The 18039-nt window shown below is 43.1% G+C and overlaps 1 protein-coding gene across 40 annotated transcripts in view; it reads right to left on the reverse strand.

Annotated features, from left to right (window-relative positions):
* The window catches only part of CIT (citron rho-interacting serine/threonine kinase), a 195767-nt gene that overhangs the window by 32461 nt on the left and 145267 nt on the right, over positions 1–18039 (reverse strand). For 20 of the 40 annotated variants that reach the window (XR_012420746.1, XM_065524873.2, XM_074008010.1 and 17 more), the window contains 8 exons: positions 17451–17648; positions 16487–16680; positions 12842–12977; positions 10849–10953; positions 4009–4149; positions 3158–3265; positions 1365–1482; positions 913–1077 (listed from right to left, as the gene is read on the reverse strand). Coding sequence is in view for 37 of the 40 variants with exons in the window: in XM_065524873.2 (XP_065380945.1) it covers positions 913–1077; positions 1365–1482; positions 3158–3265; positions 4009–4149; positions 10849–10953; positions 12842–12977; positions 16487–16680; positions 17451–17648 (1165 nt within the window). In the remaining 3 variants the exon portion in view is untranslated. Of the gene's footprint in view, positions 1–912; positions 1078–1364; positions 1528–3157; positions 3266–4008; positions 4150–10848; positions 10954–12841; positions 12978–16486; positions 16681–17450; positions 17649–18039 lie in introns of all 40 variants that reach the window. The other 20 variants (XR_012420745.1, XR_012420747.1, XM_074008011.1 and 17 more) reach the window with 1 other exon arrangement.

Genomic DNA, 18039 nt, shown 5'->3' on the forward strand with positions numbered 1-18039 from the left:
ATAAAAGAAAAAAGACCTGAGAGAGAGATGTGCTTATTTTTTCATAATCTTTTTTTTTCTTTTTTTTTTGAGATGGAGTCTCGCTTTATCACCCAGGCTGCAGTGCAGTGGGGTGATCTCGGCTCACTGCAACTTCCATCTCCTGGGTTCAAACGATTCTACTGCCTTAGCCTCCCAAGTAGCTGGGACTTCAGGAGTGTGCTACCACACCCAGCTAATTTTTGTATTTTTACTACAAACGAGGTTTCACCATGTTGGCCAGGCTGGTCTCAAACTCCTGACCTCAGGTGATCCGCCTGCCTCAGCATCCTAAAGTGCTGGGATTACAGGCGTGAGCCACCACGCCCAGCCTATTTCCTCATATTCTTTAAATATAATCACACAATGTAAGATACATGAATGATACAGACATGTGGTCACATACATGAACCATCACTGGAAGGATACAATGGCTGAAAGCAATGGTTGAGTCTGGGTAAGGGATCTGAGGATGGGGAGCCAGAAGACTGACTTCGTTTTTTTTTTTGAGACGGAGTTTTACTCTTGTTGCCCAGGCTGGAGTGCAATGGCACGATCTCGGCTCACCACAACCTCTGCCTCCCAGGTTCAAGCGATTCTCCTGCCTCAGCCTCCTGAGTAGCTGGATTACTACCCAGCTAATTTTGCATTTTTAGTAGAGATGGGGTTTCTCCATGTTGGTCAGGCTGGTCTTGAACTCCCAACCTCAGGTGATCCGCCCACCTCGGCCTCCCAAAGTGCTGGGATTACAGACGTGAGCCACTGCGCCCAGCCAAGACTGACTTTTTAATCTTTATCCCCTAGTATTACTTGTAATTTTTACCATATGCCTGCATGTCTTAGTCAACTAAAAAGAAATTTCCATACAACAACAACGGCCCCTTGAGAACGTACCCTCTGGAGTTGAAGACTCCTTTCTGCGGCTGGATGGCGGGGCCAGCAGGCTCATGGCACTGGGCTGGTGCTCTGGTGACCGCACGATGGCGGACATGGCGATCTGCTGCCTCGCGGTGGCTGGCGTGGATGGGTGTGGGTGGTCCGTCGCTTTGCGGTGGGCAGCTGCAGAGAGACCAGGACAATGCCTTTTGGTTAGCTGGGTAGCCTAGAGAACCAAACCAAGCAGACTGTCCCTGGGCTGTCTTTCAAGGACCCAAGACCAAAAGAATATGCGTCACATCAACTTGGCAACACACAGGGGCTATACATTTTTCAGACATGGGATGTCTGGTTTGAAAGCATATGGGCCATAAACAGACACTGAACTAGTTAGTCTTGGCTGATCTCACTGAGATCAATCCTCTGCCTTTTCCACAGCCTTGAGCACTTTGGAGAGAGTGAGCCCCTACCTTCCTCCCGGGCGGACCGGAGCTCGATGCGGGTCTTCTGAAGGGCTTCCTCTAGCTCTGCACAGCGAGCTTTCTCCTTCTCCAGGGCCAGCTTCAGCTCATTGTACTGCAGAGGAACCTGTGTGGGCAAAGCAGGGTCCTCTTTCCGTCGACTAAATAAACCCTAGCAATGGAAACAGAGATATCTCCTAACTCCTGGAAACTGGCACTTGAAACTAGCTAAACGAAATCTGACTCGGGAGGAGCAAACCACAAAAGCCAGGAGCATACTCACTGTAAGTGTATTTAGTAAAAATGGCATGTGAATTGGGGGAAGGGTAGGCTGAGCCACAGCCCGTTCCAGTCGGCTGAAAAAAATAGGGGTGCGGAAGTTTTCACCAAGAGGATTAAAGATGCTTGAATGGCCACCACCTCTTCCTTTAGCATTGCCAAGACAGGAGAGTCATGTCCTGAGTCTTTCCCATTCAAAAAATGGAATCAGGAGAGTATGGAGTATGGAGTCAGGAGAGATGGTTCAGAGGTCACTCTTGCCTTGAAATATGTCTCATGATGCTCAGTTACAAGACACAGAGATGAGTGTTTTGTAAAAGGAAGCAAAATTTTAAAAAGAATGCTAAAATGAGGTCAAAACAAGGGTCTTACTCAAAAAAAAAAAAAGGCAAATGAAAATATTTACTATACATGGAAAAAAAGGAAAACAGAATAATGCAACTTAAAAAAAAGTTAACTAAAAAAAAAAATAACAAATGGAAACACCCTAACTAAATCAAGTGACATAACCAGATAACAGTTCACTGCTAAAATAAAAAAGATTAAATATCATAAGCATAACAACCATTTACAGTCACGCAGCATGCAAGAAAATCCTTCCCATGCAGCCAACGTCTAGTGGGAGGCGGCCTTTGAATGTTGCGCTCATCCCCTTACAGTGAAGACAGCATTGGAAATACTGAGGTAACTGTCAACTTCAGCCCTCCACTCCTCCCTCCTAAGTATTCTAAGTCATCAAGGCCTCTCCTGTAAAACCACTGCCACTGCCACTATGGTAGGCTTCTGCAATTGGAAGGAAACTGCAAGCTCCTTTGAAACTTTTCTTGGAACTGGGAACACCTGGCCAAACCTAGTATGAAGGCTTTAGTGGGAAAAGCATGTATAGATTGGGCTTATGAAAAACAATCTTCTCATGTGCACTACGTATAACCCTGCCCCTAGTTTGTAATTCGTCTCTTACGATCTAAAAGGGATGTTCAGTACTTGGCAGAGCGGAGAAGTGTCCAGTCAGACACTTCAGGCAGGTCACTCCAACTCCCTGAGTTCTTGTCTCTTTGTGAGCCAGTCAAAAGGACTGGACTAGATCACTGTTAAAGTCCTTTCTGGAGTGTGGTATGATAGACCTGAACTGCTGAAGCTGCATACTCGTGACTTGCTAACCCCCTCTGGAGTCATGTACGCATGACTTAGGTGTAAATCTTTCTCTCTGCACACACCCCTCTGCTCCAGCTGCTATGTGTGTGGGCCGGAAAGGGATGACTTCTTTAACAGCGAAAGATACTACGATTTGAATGGCCAGAAACAAAAAGTAGTTTGTTACATTTGATTAATGATATCTTTCGATAAGACCTATTATAATTATCTCAAAATCTATTTTTCAACCCAAAATAAAACCAAAAATAAAAAAGAAGTGTACTTTGTTTTCTTCTATGTTTCTATGATGATATATCGCAGTGGTGTGCACTGAGCCATGAATGATGAGTGAAACTGACAACTCCCACTTTTCAAACACTTTGACTCACCTTTTTCTTTTTAGCAGGTTGGTCCATTTTGGCTTGCAGAAAATCGATGAGTTTGGTTTGTTGAGAAATAGTGCCTTCCATTTTCACCTTTTCATGAGAATAGAGAACCTAAAATTCAAGAAAACACACTAACCTCAAACCCAGACAGAAGTCTACTTTTAAAGTTGGTACTTTAAGAAACTAAACAGTGAAGCTGTTAGGATGCTAACATATGAAAATTCAACACAAACAGTACTGAGTCGGTATTTATTTAGTCCCAATTTTACTGCAAAGGAGAAAAAAAGATGTATTTATAGATAAATACGTGAAAAAGTAAAAATAGCAACAGGTTCATTGTAGGTCATGGTCACTATAGAAATCTTCCAACTTCTCTGAATGTTTGAAATCTTTGAAAATAAAATCTTGGGGAAAATACACACAATATGCAGCAAAAAGATACCGACAGTTTTACCAGATGACTCTACCATTGTGCTTTGCCTCTGCAGACCATTTTATTTATTTGTTTGTTTGTTTGTTTATTTATTTTCTTGAGACAGTCTTGCTCTGTTGCCCAGGCTGGAGTGCAGTGGTGTGATCTCAGCCCACTGCAACCTCCACCTCCTGGGTTCAAGCCATTCTCCTTCCTCAGTCTCCCAAGTAGGTGGGACTATAAGTACCCGCCACCACGCCCAGCTAATTTTTGTATTTTTAGTAGAGACGCGGTTTCACCATGTTGGCCAGGCTGGTCTCGAACTCCTGACCTCAGGTGATCTGCCCACCTCAGCCTCCCAAAGTGCTGGGATTACAGGCATGAGCCACTGAGCCCAGCCGTGCAGACCATTTTTAAGCAGATTCCCTCTGCCAGTCCTCACCTGAATGTTTTCCAGCTGATACTCCAGGTCACTTCTTTCTGTCTTCAGCAGATCAGCCCGATCTAGAGCTTCTTGCAGTCCTTGAGTCAGACGGAAAATGTGATTTTTCTGCAGGTCCATCTGCTGCTGTAATTTGGCTTGCTAGTGGGGAGAAGGGCCAGGGAAATGCTTGATACTGCACACAATACAATTTGTTCCCCCGCTGTTCCTATTTCAAACTAATTTCAGGCATGGCACCAGAAGTACAGCTTTCGAAATCATCTCAATTCAGAATTACCAATTGTCATCTATTCCAAAAGGATGCAAGCACAGTTAAAATGAATTTGCACAGAAACCTCTGCCAGCCAACAAGTCCCAAGATCCTTACCGTTACAGGAAGTCCAGGCTGCAGGGTTGGCCTTCCCAGAGTTCCAACTGAGGATATTTTGGTACATTAAGGTGAGGATATTTTGGATGGCATGAGCCATCCGAGTTGACATCTAAGGCAATTCGACTCAGTGCCATGACAACTAAGGTCCAATGTGTCTTTATTTTTTGTTTTCAAGATCTTAATCGTTGCTATGAGAAATTACTCCTTGCATGCAGTGTGGTATACACAAAGAGAAATCGTATCATCCCTTACTTAATAAGTGTCCCATCAGGGTGAGAGACCCCAACAAGTACATGAATAGCCACAATCACGGGAGTTATTTCTACAACACTGGGGGAAAAGAAGAAGAAGATCCCAGAAGTACAGAGTGTTGGTAAAACCCAGAAAAGAAATTCCATTGAGTATATTGAAAATAGTTTTGTGCTGTAAATCTCGCTCCAATTTTTATAATGGAAGTTAACAGAAAACAGGACAGGCTATAAAGACGCTGGTTTTGTGGTTCTTTTTCCTAAAACGCATCCGTTTCTAAAAAAGCAGGAGAGAGCAGGCATCCTGATGAGACGGTGCTTGATTTTATTCAAACCCTGGATTATAGCTTAACAACACTTACTGTGGCCCAAATAATCTCTTCCCTGGTAGCCTGGGTCCTCTGCAGACTTAGGGACAGAGAGCTACTCAAAGCAATGAACATCACCACTGGAGATTCCAAAAGGCCTATGGCAGCCCCCAAACTCCTCCATCCCAGCAGGCCCAGAGGCAATGATAATCTCAGAATTTCCTGGCCCTCAGAATTTCCTCTGGACAGAGAGGAAAAACCTCTGTTTTTCTTTCCATTTATATTCCTCACCTGCCCTTCCTCTTAACAGGTAGCTGATTCCCTAAGGCATCGTGCTGCAGTAGAAAGACCTGGATGATAGATTCTTACAGACCCTGGTTTAAATCCTGACTTTTACACTTCCCATACCACTGATATCTGTTAAAGTCTGTATTTATCACCTCTCGGAGCCTCAGTTTCTTCATCTGAAAGTGGGTATACTAGCTTGCCTCACTGGATGACATATTGAACACAGTGCCCAGTATACAGCAGGTGCTTACTGAATGTTTGTCCTCTCCATCTCCTTTGTCCTTCTTTCTTCCCTCCATTCAGTTAAGGTGCTCCCTCTCATCCTCCCATCTGCCTTTCGCTAACAACACTGCCACAAACCAAGAGCTACCAACTAAAGATCACTTGGGGCCAGGCACAGAGGCTCATGCCTGAAATCCCAGGACTCTGGGAGGCTGAGGTGGGAGGACTGCTTGAGCCCATGAGTTCAAAGTGGCAATGAGCTATGATTATGCCACTGCATTCCAGCCTGGATGACAGAGCAAGACCCTGTCTCTAAAAAAAATAAAATTAAAATTAAAATTAAAAAAACCATTTGGCCTATGTGCATAACCTGGAATTTCTCAATCAAACCACAGAGCCCCCTAAAATACAGGAAGAAAGGAAAGAAACAGCTAAGATACCCTCCTCCGCAGCATGAGTGATTTTTTCTGCAAATTACCCTCTTTAGTTTCTTCCCACTATTTTAGGACAACATTAATTACTAGGCAGAAACCAGAGAAACAAGTGCTGCGGACGAGAATCTGTTTGGTGACAGCCAAGCTCAAAATATTTTTCTAGAATAAACGCATCAACTGTCCATTGGCTTTCCAAGAAATAGGCTGGTTAAAGTAAGCGGGGCATTTGTACTCTATGAAAATGTTTTTCAGAAGCATTTACCTGCTTCCCAGAAAGAAGCAAACAGAGGTATATTCATGGGCCAGTGTTAGACTGAAAGGGGGGCCTTAGCTGTGTGTTTAGACCTGTCCAACAATTTTACAAGGGTGACAGGAAACTGGCAGGAAAAAGAAAGGGGCTGTATGACAGAATAAGAGCATGAAACAACCCCAGTGGGCTGGAAGAATGGATCAAGACCAACAAGAAAAACTTCAGTAGGATGGTAATTTTTAAATTGTCAACGGAATAAATATAGAACATAAAGATGTTTTTAAGAAAAAGCAAACTTGTGGAAAGGTAGGTAATGATTTAACAGACCAATGGTGTCAGTGATGTGATCAAAACTACCCAAAGGGCCCAGGTAATTGGCAGAGGTTTAGAGCCCAGTATGGAGATGGAAAGATCCCAATGTATTCAGTGCTATTCAGACCACATGGACTTGTAGAAACTCTCTGTGGAAAGACAAATCTACCAGAAAAGAACATCCAAAGCTTGAGGGGATCTAAAATGTTTCACTTAAAAAAAAGAAGGTGGCCGGGCGCAGTGGCTCACTCTTGTAATCCCAGCACTTTGGGAGGTCAAGGCGGGAGGATCACTTGAGCCTAGGAGTTTGAGGCCAGCCTAGGCAACATAGGGAGCCCCCGTCTATACAAAAAAAACTTGAAAAAATAAAAGAGAAGGCAATTTGGAGTGCGAGAGCTATTTGGATAGCTAGTTGACTATCATAGAGATAATAAAACTAGTTATCTTGCAGGAAAGTTGCAAGGACCGTAAGAGTTAATTCACGTAAAGTACTCAGACAGTCAGTCATATGGTAAGTGCTAATTAAACCTTAGTTATTTTAATAATTAATCAAGTAATCTGACTATTAATCAATATTAATCTCTCATTTTGGTTGGAGATATCAGACTACTTTCTAATTTCATGTGTTTCAACGTAATGGAACCAGTGGTTTTTAAAAGTGCAAGGTTTCAGTTCCAAATAAGAATGTTCTAAGAATGAGAGTTGCTGGAAAATGGGTTGGGATGTCCAAAGTCATTGCAAGTATTTAGGCCGAGGTTCAACGGGGCCTATCTATGAGGAGTGCTGAGGAAGGCATCTTCTACCTTGGATGAGAGATGAATTTGACCAGGACTAGCAACTGGACTTTGATCACTGGTGTTACTTCCAATGAACTGAGAGTGGCTATAAAGTGTCATGTTGAGAAAGCTTCTGAAGTCATTTTGGGCCCAGGAGGAAAAATGTGAAAGAAAGATCCATTAGTAAAGTTTGTCAGGAGCAGAGATAAAGGGAACAGTGCTGGAAATTGAGACTGCATAATATAAAAATTATTTCAATTCTGAGACTTTGATTCTGGCTCCATTTAAAAGTCTCCTTATAGGCTGGGCATGGTGGCTCATGCAATAATCCTAGCACATTGGGAGGCTGAGGTGGGCGGATCATTTGAGCCCAGAAGTTCAAGATCAGCTGGGCCAACATCGTGAAAACTCATCTCTACTAAAAATACAAAAAATTAGCCGGGAGTGGTGTTGTATACCCGTAATCTCAGCTACTCAGGAGGTTGAGGCAGGAAAATCACTTGACCCTCGGAGGTGGAGGTTGCAGGGAACCAAGAGCATGCCACTGCACTCCAGCCTGGGCGACACAGTAAGACTCCGTCTCAGAAAAAAAATAAAATAAAATAAAAAATAAAAGTCTCCGTACCTACGAAGAGGACACTGAGGTGGAAACCTTGGGCACATATGCTTATACAGCACATACCAACCAGGAGGCCCAATCACAATGTGGGCAATAAAGAGCATTCTTTGTTCCAGAACGGCTTCAACTGTCGCAGAAATCCGCCTCAGGCTCAATGTCAGCCAGATGTCTGTGCTCAAAAATCTTTCTGTGAGGAACATCCTGGGAAACTGGAAATGTTCTCATGTAGGTTTAGAAGTGAGAAGGAGGGAACTGGATCAGGATCCCGGCACTCTATTCCTAGAGTCGTCACTGACTCACCACATAACCTTGGACCAAAGTACTGAGCTGTCAGGGCCAACTCGCCTTCTCAGAAGGAAAATAGGACAGGCATGAGCATTGATTATTTCTGTTCTTTCTGTTTCCAGGATGTGCCTAAAGTGGGAACACTGTCTATTCATCCCAGATAAAAGACCCTAATTCTCTATTTGACCACGAGGTACATTTAACGTTCCCATTGTAGTGTTGTTCATAAGGCCATAGGGTGAATTCCTGTGTGTGTTCACCAAATGTGTGTGTGTGTATGTGTGTTTAGTATTAAATTTTATTATTTAAATTGTTTACAGAGGCAAAATACACATAAAATTTACCATTTTAACCATTTTTAAGTGTATAGTTCAGAGGCATTAAGTACACTCATATTATTGTGTAACCATCACCACCATCCATTTCTAGAACTTTCCCAAACTCCCACCCATATTTTTCATTTTAATTTTTATTTTGAGACAGGTTCTCACTCTGTCACCCAGGCTACAGTGCAGTGGTACCATCAGAGCTCAATGCAGCCTCAAACACCTGAGCTCAAGTGGTCCTCCCACCTCAGCCTCCTGAGTAGCTGGGACTAGAAGTACACACCACCACACTTAGCTGATTTTTTTTTTTTTTTTTGTAGAGGCGGGGTCTCACTATACTGCCTAGACTGGTCTCAAACTCTCGGCCTCAAGCAATCCTCATGCCTCAGCCACCCATATTTTTAAAATTATCATTCAATAAAATATTTTATACTCACCTGCAAAAATTTCACTACACTTTTCAAACTTAATAGCACAACAGTATTACTTCTATCAGCAAAGTGCCTCAGGAGCTATGGGTATCATGTGACAAAACCTCATCAGCCAGAACAGGGCATTCTGGTTAATTAAACTGTCAGCCTCACTAAGGGTTAAACAGAATACTCTTTGGAGTCCAGTTTTTCATTATAAAGTGGATTTGTCCTTGCAGGTCAATCCTAAAGAACAAAGCAGAATCACCAGTGATTCAACATAGAGGGCTCTGGCTGGGGTGTCGGAGGTAGTCATCAATTTAAATAGCGATTCTCAGAGTTCTGTGAAAAGGTACCAGCCATCACGTAAGGGATGGGTTTAGGAGATCAGTCTGAGCTTGTCTTTTATGCTTCAAAAGCAGGGCACACATTATTTTTAACTAAATTACCCAATGTTCAAAAGCCTTCATGAAATTTGGTACTCAGAATAATCTGATAAAATTCTGCCCTATGCAGGAAGCTAATTTGCATGGATGTCCTATCGGCATGAAACTTAATATACTTTGGTATTAGCTCTAAAGAACAATTTAACTCAATATTCACTCACCCATGTATTTAATAAACTTCTATTTGGCATACGCTATGTGCTTGACACTTTATTAAGCTTCACGTAGAAGGATAAAAATGACAGAGACCCTCTGGCCTTCATGACATATTTTTAATGCATTAAATACCTTAAGACAAGCATTATATGACCCCCATACTCTTACTTGAAAATTCTAATTTCAAAATGTCTAATTTGGATCTGACAAATTGTCACTTTCAAAATTCCACCTGGAACGGAAAGCTAACTACTGCATGTTCTCACTTACAAGTGGGAGCTAAGCTATGAGTATGCAAAGGCATACAAAGTGGTATAATAGACACTGTGGACTCAGAAGGGGGAAGGCAAGGAGGGGAGTGAGGGATGAAAAATTACCTATCAGGTACGATATACACTATTTGGGTCACAGGTACATGAAAAGCCTAGACTTCACCACCACACAATTCAACCATGTCACCAAAAAAACACTTGTACCCCTAAAGCTATTGAAATAAAAAAATCTTTTTAAGAAATTTGTTTAAAAGTTCAGGCAGGGCACGGGGACTCATGCCTGTAACCCCAACACTTTGGGAGGCCAAGACAGGTAGATCACTTGAGCCCAGGGGTTCAAAACCAGCCAGCCTGGGAAACACGGGGAAACCCCGTCTCTACAAAACAATACAAAAATTACTCGAGCATGGTGGCATATACCTGTAGTCCCAGCTACTCAGGAGGCTGAGTGGGAGGACGACCTGAAACCAGGAAGTCAAGGCTGCCGTGAGTAGTAATTGCACCACCGCACCTTAACCTGGGCAACAGAGCAAGACCAAAAAAAAAAAAAAAAAAGACTCCAGAGAGAAATGAGCTACCAGCCGTGAAAAGACATGGAGGAAACCTGGATGCATATGACTAAGTGAAAGCAGCTAATCTGAAAGGCTACATACTGTGTGATTCCAGATATGCAACATTCTGGAAAAGGGAAAACTATGGAGACAGCAAAAGATCAGTGGCTGCCAGGAGTTGAGGGTGGGGAGGGATGAACAGGCAGAGCACAGAGGGTTTTTAGGGCAGTGAAACTATCCTGTATGATATGGTAAAGGTGGATAACTGTCACTATACATTTGTCAAAACCCATAGAATGTACAACACCAAGAGCAAACCTAATTTAAAGTATGCATTTGGGGTGATGATGATGTGTCAGTGCAGGCCCATTGATTGTAACAAATGGACCACTCTGGAACAGGGTGTTGACAGCTGGGGACGTTGTGGGAGGAGGGGGCGGGGAGTATGTGGGAACTCTCTGTGCTTTCTGCTCAATTTTGCTGTGAACCTAAAGCTGCTCCAAAGAATAAAGCCTATTAAAAGAAAAAAATTCTACTTGGCCCTTATCCCAGGTGTTTCACACTCACCTCTTCCAGAAGCCTCTGTTTGAGCTCTCGTTCAGTCTCCAGCTTCTGCTGTAAGCTTCGGGCATTCATTTCAAGCATAGCATGCTTCTTCTCCAGGTCATTGAGCTAGACATTTGGAAAGATTGGCATAATGCCACATTTAGGAATGTTAGATGCTGACAACTTTTATGAATGTCCACAAACCTTCACGAAGAAAGAATATTGAGTTCTAAAGGTCAGAACGTAAAGGTTGCTTTTTTCTAAATACAGAAGTCCATGTCACTGGTGAGTCTTCCATAGGTTATTAAATGAGGATGGAAATTATTTCTAAGGGATGGCTCTTAAATATAGCCATGACAAGTTCTAGGAGATGACTGCTCAAGGATTTATTTATCTGACATGCTTTGGCTGAATTTAATTAAATAATCATATGCTGAATGCTTACTACCTGCATTATGGCTTTTAGGATGAAAGGATAACTAAGCTCTCAAGGATCTTACATCAAGTCAGAAAGGCCCATAACTAGACACGTACGCAAATAATGACTGCTTTGTCAGATTTTAAGTTTGATAAGAAAGGCTTGGGAAGGAGAAATTCATCCCAATTAAGAGAAGATCAAGACAATAAGGTATTGCAAAGTCTGGAGCTTTAAAAGACACAAAGGACTTTGCTGCTTAATACTTTAAGAGCAGTCAACTAGAAAAAAATATTTTTCACATTAAACATAAAAGGCCTCACATATCTCTAATAAATCTAGTTTCCTCATGCTAAAAAAAAAAGTGGTAACCCAGTTTCAGGGAACTCAGGAGTGTTCCTCACTAGAGAGCTCTGGCCTTAAATCTAATAATTCTGTTTCTATTAATATAAGTATCTGGTAAGAAAATAATCATGGATGCCCATAAAGATTCATATTTATCACACTGTTATTTATATGGCAAAATACTGGAAGCTCAAATTTCCAATACAAGTATAATGATTAAAGTAGGTACTTCCATGGAATTTATTTATTTTTTTTAGAATCACATGTTCAAAAAATACTCAACTCAGAAAAAACCTGCAGTTAAATGATTTTTAATAAAAACATGTAAAGCTGTACACATGAGAATCTAATTTATAAAAATACATACGTATGTCTATGTATGTGTGTATATGCATAAACATAAGCACAGAGACTGCAAATAAATTCACGAATAAAACAATAGCAATGGGTGACCAGCCATTATTTCCTTTACTTTTCTGTGGTTTCTATATTTTCCACAATGACCCAAATAACTATTTTTTCTATCATGAAATAACAAAGTTATAGAAAATATAAAATCAGATTGTTATTTTGTGTGTGTATGTGCATGAAAAAGAGTGTCTATGTATGCATCTGTGTGTTTATACATAAAATTCCTCTGATCTTCACCTTGGTGATCTGTAACACTGAAGTACCTATTCTGTATCTCTCTCAAGATTATTAGCTAAAATCTCTAAAACATTGGTTATGACTGTAAATGTAATATGGAGAGGCACATGGATGGAACACGTGTATTTCCCATGTGAAATACTGAGAACTGGAATGCGTCATCAGACCCTATCATGACCCTGAACTTGGAACAAGGAGAAGCTGAGCTACCTATTACTGCAGCAATGGGATGAGCATTAGTCACTGCCACCAAGAACTTCCCAAAGATGCACAGCATTCAATCCATAAAGCCTTCTGGAAATAAGATGCCAGACAACCAGAGAGTAGAACACCCAGATCAAAATTCGAACTTCAAGGGCCTAGACACACAGATTTTAAAAAGTCACTGGCCAACTGTGATCACTGGGCACCCACCACACCCACCCACGCTACTGCCAACCAAAAATGTCCCATGGTAAGGCAAAACCATGGGACATTTTTGGAGTGCATGAACATATGTTTATGAAATATGTTTGCCATGGATTGCATTTGAATTTTTATCAAGCGTGCCTTTAAAAGAAGGAAACGAAAATGTTTTCCTAAAAAGCAGAAGGGGTGGGCGCTGACCTTGTCAGAGAGGCTCTCGGCCTTCAGCTTCTGCTCTTTGAGAGCCTGCTGCAGAGCGAGAATCTCCGCCTTGTGCTCCTTCACTGCCAGCTCCACCACCTGGCGAGACTCGGTGATCCGCTGATCGGCTCTCGCCCTGCCAGAAAAACACAGGTCAGCTTTTGGAAGCCCCCCAAACAGCTGACCTGCTGAAAGAAGGCTGGTCCATCTCTAATCCTGACGAGCAACTAAACAGGCTGCAGGCCAGAGAGATGCCCAACCTTGACTCCTAGTTCCAAACTGTCTTCCTTTCCAACAGCTTACCAAGCAAAGATTTGACCCATGTTAGGTTTGGGTGAGAAAAAACAAAACAGGCCAGGCGCAGTGGCTCACACCTGTAATCCCAACAGTTTGGGAGGCCAAGGTGAGTGGATTACCTGAGGTCAGGAGTTCCAGACCAGCCTGGCCAACATGGTGAAATCCCATCTTTACTAAAAATACAAAATTAGCCGGGTGTGGTGGTGTGCACCCCTAATCCCAGCTACTCAGGAGGCTGAGGCAGGAGAATCACTTGAACCCAGGAGGTGGAAGTTGCAGTGAGCCAAGATCACACCACCGCACTCCAGCCTGGGTGACAGAGCAAGACTCCATCTCAAAAAAAAAAAACAAAACAAACAAACAACAAAAAAAAGTTAAATGTTTTTGGGTACTCATCAAGAAACTGAAACTTGAGGCTGGGTGTGGTGGCTCACGTCTTAATCCCAACACTTTGGGAGGCTGAGGTGGGCGGATCACCTAATGTCAAGAGTTCGAGACCAGCCTGGCCAACATGGTGAAACCCCATCTCTACAACAAAATTAGTCAGGCATGGTGGCGCGTGCCTGCAATCCCAGCTACTCAGGAGGCTGAGGCAGAAGAACTGCTTGAACTTGGGAGGCGGAGGTTGCAGTGAGCCAAGATGGTGCCACTGCACTCCACCCTGGGCAACAGAGCAAGACTCCATCTCAAAAAAGAAAGAAAAAACGAAAGTGAAACTTGAATCTGTTGAGTGTCTCCATAAATAATGCTAAAGAACAGAAAAATCAGAAGCAAACTGGGAAAAAAAAATCACTTCCCTTTCCCCATTTAGGTATCATGCTTCCTACTTCCACACTTTGGCTTATACAATCTCCTCCACTGGCCATCCCCTCCTTTGCTACTCTGCAAACTCAAATCTTACTCAGCCTTCAAGGATAAATTCAAATGCTATGATCTCCATTAAACTGTTTCCACTTTCTCTTCTCAGAAGCAACGTCACCTTGTTCTGTATCCAAAGCATAACTGTATTTCTCTCCTAAATATATATATACATATTTGAGATGGAGTCTCACTCTGTCGCCCAGGCTGGAGTTCAGTGGCGCGATCTCAGCTCACTGCAACCTCCACCTCCAAGATTCAAGCAATTCTCCTGCCTCAGCCTCCCAAGTAGCTTGGACTACAGGCGCATGCCACCACACCCGGCTAATTTTTGTATTTTTTGTAAAGACAGGATTTCGCCATGTTGGCCAGGTTGGTCTCAGACTCCTGACCTCAAGTGATCCACCCGCTTCGGCCTCCCCATCTCTCCTAAATATCTGAATCCATATCTCCTCCAGTAGACTCTTAGGCTCTTGAGAACACAGATTAACAATTATATTTTACTCATCTCAGTATCCCACATAATACCAAAACAGAAAAAAGAAAAAAAAAAGAAAAGAAAGGCACGATCTTCCACAATTGCCCTGAAAGCAGACATGAAATGAAAGCAGACTAATGCTAGTCTTCCTGAGAACAGTTCATAATTATACCTTCCATGTACGGTCATGTATTTCTTGATGCTGAAGCCAGATCCTACCCCAAAAATGATCTCCGTAGGTCCCTAGAAACAGCTAGGATAGGAGCTGCACTTGAGGGCGGGAGGGAAGGGGTCTGTGAGAAAACAACCAGAACTTATAGTGAGGATGGCAGAGTCTAAGGATTCAGAAGGAAGCTGGAACAGGAGACTTAAACAGCAGTCCCTCACATCAACAAATACCCTGAGTGTAGAAGCTGGGAGGATCCACAAAAAGGAACTGTTTCTACCATTTCTCTTGAAATGTAAGGGTTCTCATCTTTTACCTCCAAACTTTTGAAGCTCAGTTGAACTTTGCATAATCCATCTGATATATTTAGTTGAGCCTACTATGGCCCAGTAAATGTGAGAGATACCCAAAAGAGTGTGACACAGATTAATTCATTGATTGATATTTCTACGGATAGCTTATCTTGCTTAAGGAGTTCAGAGAATCACAGGAAGGTAAGTTTCAGAGGAAGGTGACATGAGCAAGGTTATGAAAAATGGATCCAATTAGCTGTGCAGACAGGAAGTCACGGGGCACACACTAGCCCATATCGTGCCTTTGTACAAACTGGAAAGCAGCACCCGTCCTTCTAGGCCATTTCTTTCCATCTGTGAAACGTCATCACGTACCAATTTTGTCAGAAACAAAAACAGTTTCCTGCCATGAGCTGTAAATCTGTCATAACAACTCTTCCAGTCTATGACATCTTCAATGTGACCAGCAACCCTCAGAGCTATGGAGTACACAATTGCACCACTGTGGCCCCGCAGGAAGGGAAATCTATACTAGGTGAACTGTGGAAACAAAAGTGAGAAAGCAGAGGAACGACACTACCTGAACTGATTATTATCACTTCCTACTAAGAAAGGAAAAAAAAGAAAAAACAGGCAGGCATGGTGGCTCATGCCTGTAATCCCAGTACTCTGGGAGACCAAGGCAGGTGGATTACTTGAGGTCAGGAGTTCAAGACCAGCCTGGCCAACACAGTGAAAACCCATCTCTACTAAAAATACAAAAAAAATTAGCCGGGCATAGTGGCGCGCACCTGTATTCCTAGCTACTTGGGAGGCTGAGGAAGGAGAATCTCTTGAACCCTGGAGGTGGAGGTTGCAGTGAACTGAGATGGTGCCACTGCACTCCAGCCTGGGTGACAGAGTCAGACTCTGTCTCCAAGAAAAGGAAAAAAAAAACACTAAACTATTCTTGTAAAGCAGTGGTTCTCCACTGGGGACAATGGAGACACTGGGAATATTGGGGGCAATGTCCAGAGACATACTTGTTGTCACAACTTGGGAAGGGGGTTGTTGGTGGCATCTAGTGAGCAGAGACGAGGGATGCTGCTCAATATCCTACAATGCACAGGACAGCCCCCATAACAAAGAATGACCCAGCCTGACATGTCAATAGTGCCAAGGTTGAGGAATCCTGGGGTGGAGGGAAGACTAGCACTCCACATGACCAGGATTAAAATGGTAATGTTCTTGCTATGGTTACTCTGATAAGAAACCTCATGAGAGTGTTTCTGCACAGAAAACAGAGGTATTTGCCCTGATGCCCAGGCCTCTGCGTGGGGAAAACAGATACCAGCCATAGCCACAGAATCCAACTCACACTATCTACGTTTACAACTAGGGTGACCACCCCATCCTGGTTTGCCCAAGAGTCTCCTGGTTTTAAGCACCAGGAGGCTTGTGCCCCAGGAAGCTTCTCAGTCTCAGCTGGGAAAGCTGATCACCCTGTTCACAACTCTCAGGCTGATCCTCCTGCGGTCACCTGTCATGAGCTTTCCACAAACACAAAACCCCACCTGCTCTGTTTCTCGGTGTCCAACATCCTCTGCAGCTCTCGAACCCGACACTCAAACTGGGATTTCTCGTCACCCAGGACGCTCCTCCAGGCCTCCCACTGCCGCTCTTTTTCTAGCAGCTCGTCGTTTAGGGCCTCCAAATCCATGACCTGTTCCTCCAGCATGGTACACGTGGTCTTCAGAGCCTCCATCGTCTGCAAATCAGTACCACGGATTTGTGCCTTATCTTTAAACAAGGATTTCCTGGAGATTACTTTGGTCAGGTCAGTTTCAGAAAAGCACAAGTTTCTAACTACAGTTTGAAATGCAGCTTGTCTTTTTCCTCTGCAGCCCGAGGGGACCAGGCAAGAATGGACGAAGGGCCAGTGCTGCAGCCACCTTAGAGACAGAACCCAAAGCAAAGCCAGGGGAAGCGACTAAGCTTAAAATCAAGCCATTTATGTTGATCTCCCAAAGCATTTGATTTTGTTTTTATCTATATTTATTTTTTCGAGGCAGGGTCCAGCTCTGTCACCCAGGCTGGAGTACAGTGGCATGATCACAGTTCACTGCAGCCTCGAGCTCCTGGGTTCAAGCATTCCTCCCGCCTCAGCTTTCTAAAAAGCTGGAACTATTGGCATGCACCACCAAGCCCAGCTAATTTTTATCTTTTTTGTTTTAAGAGATGGGGTCTCCTGGGCTCAAGTGATCTTATCGCCTCTACCTCCCAAAGTGTCTGGATAACAGGGAAGAGCTGCCGCACTGGCCCAATTTTTTAAAATCAAAATTAATAAGAACTACACACTTTTAAAAGCCATTTTTAAAACCCTAAAGACTTAGAAACAAGACACGATTCTAAAAAGAGCCCAGTGAAGTTGGGTATGAAGTTTAGTGTTGGAACCCTTGGGAGAATGCACCAAGCACTCCTCCTAAAATTGTTCTAAAAGTCCTCCAAGGATCTCATGACCTTGTTAACCCTCCTTACTTGCTTCTGGCTGGTAAGCTGCATCTCTCGTTCTGTGATCTCCCGGCGAAGGTGGTCCACTTCACTTCGCAGTTGTACAATCTCATCGTTGGCGCCAGAAGCCTCATCGAGTTGTTTGGACAAGTAGAAGTTTTGGTTGTTGAGTTCAGCGTTATCCTCGGTCAGCTGGTTTAGCTGCTCCTCCAGGTCTGTGATTACCTAAAAGAGGAAAGGAATCCAGTTACATGCCAAGCACATTCATTTCAAATGAGAAATTGCTTCTAGGGCTATGGATTTCTGAACTCACGTGACACTGGCAATCAACGTGCCGCTCATGAGTTTGCCCACCTGACCTTGAGAGTCACGTCCAAGCTCCCACGCCCACCCACTTAACTCTAAACACGAGCAGTGGTAGAAAAAGACCCAGTTTCTCTCTAACTCAGGACACATCTAAGAAATATGGCAAAAGCAATCAAAAGTAATCACTGCATGAAACGGATGACTTTGAATGAGATCAAGTTGACAGAAATAATACAATATGGAAGGAAAATGCAAATTAATAATAGAGTGGTATCACAATCTGCTAATTAAGCTAAAAATGCCCATGACA

This window comes from Macaca fascicularis, chromosome 11, assembly GCF_037993035.2.
Source record: "Macaca fascicularis isolate 582-1 chromosome 11, T2T-MFA8v1.1".
In the NCBI taxonomy this organism is placed as follows: Eukaryota; Metazoa; Chordata; class Mammalia; order Primates; family Cercopithecidae; genus Macaca; species Macaca fascicularis.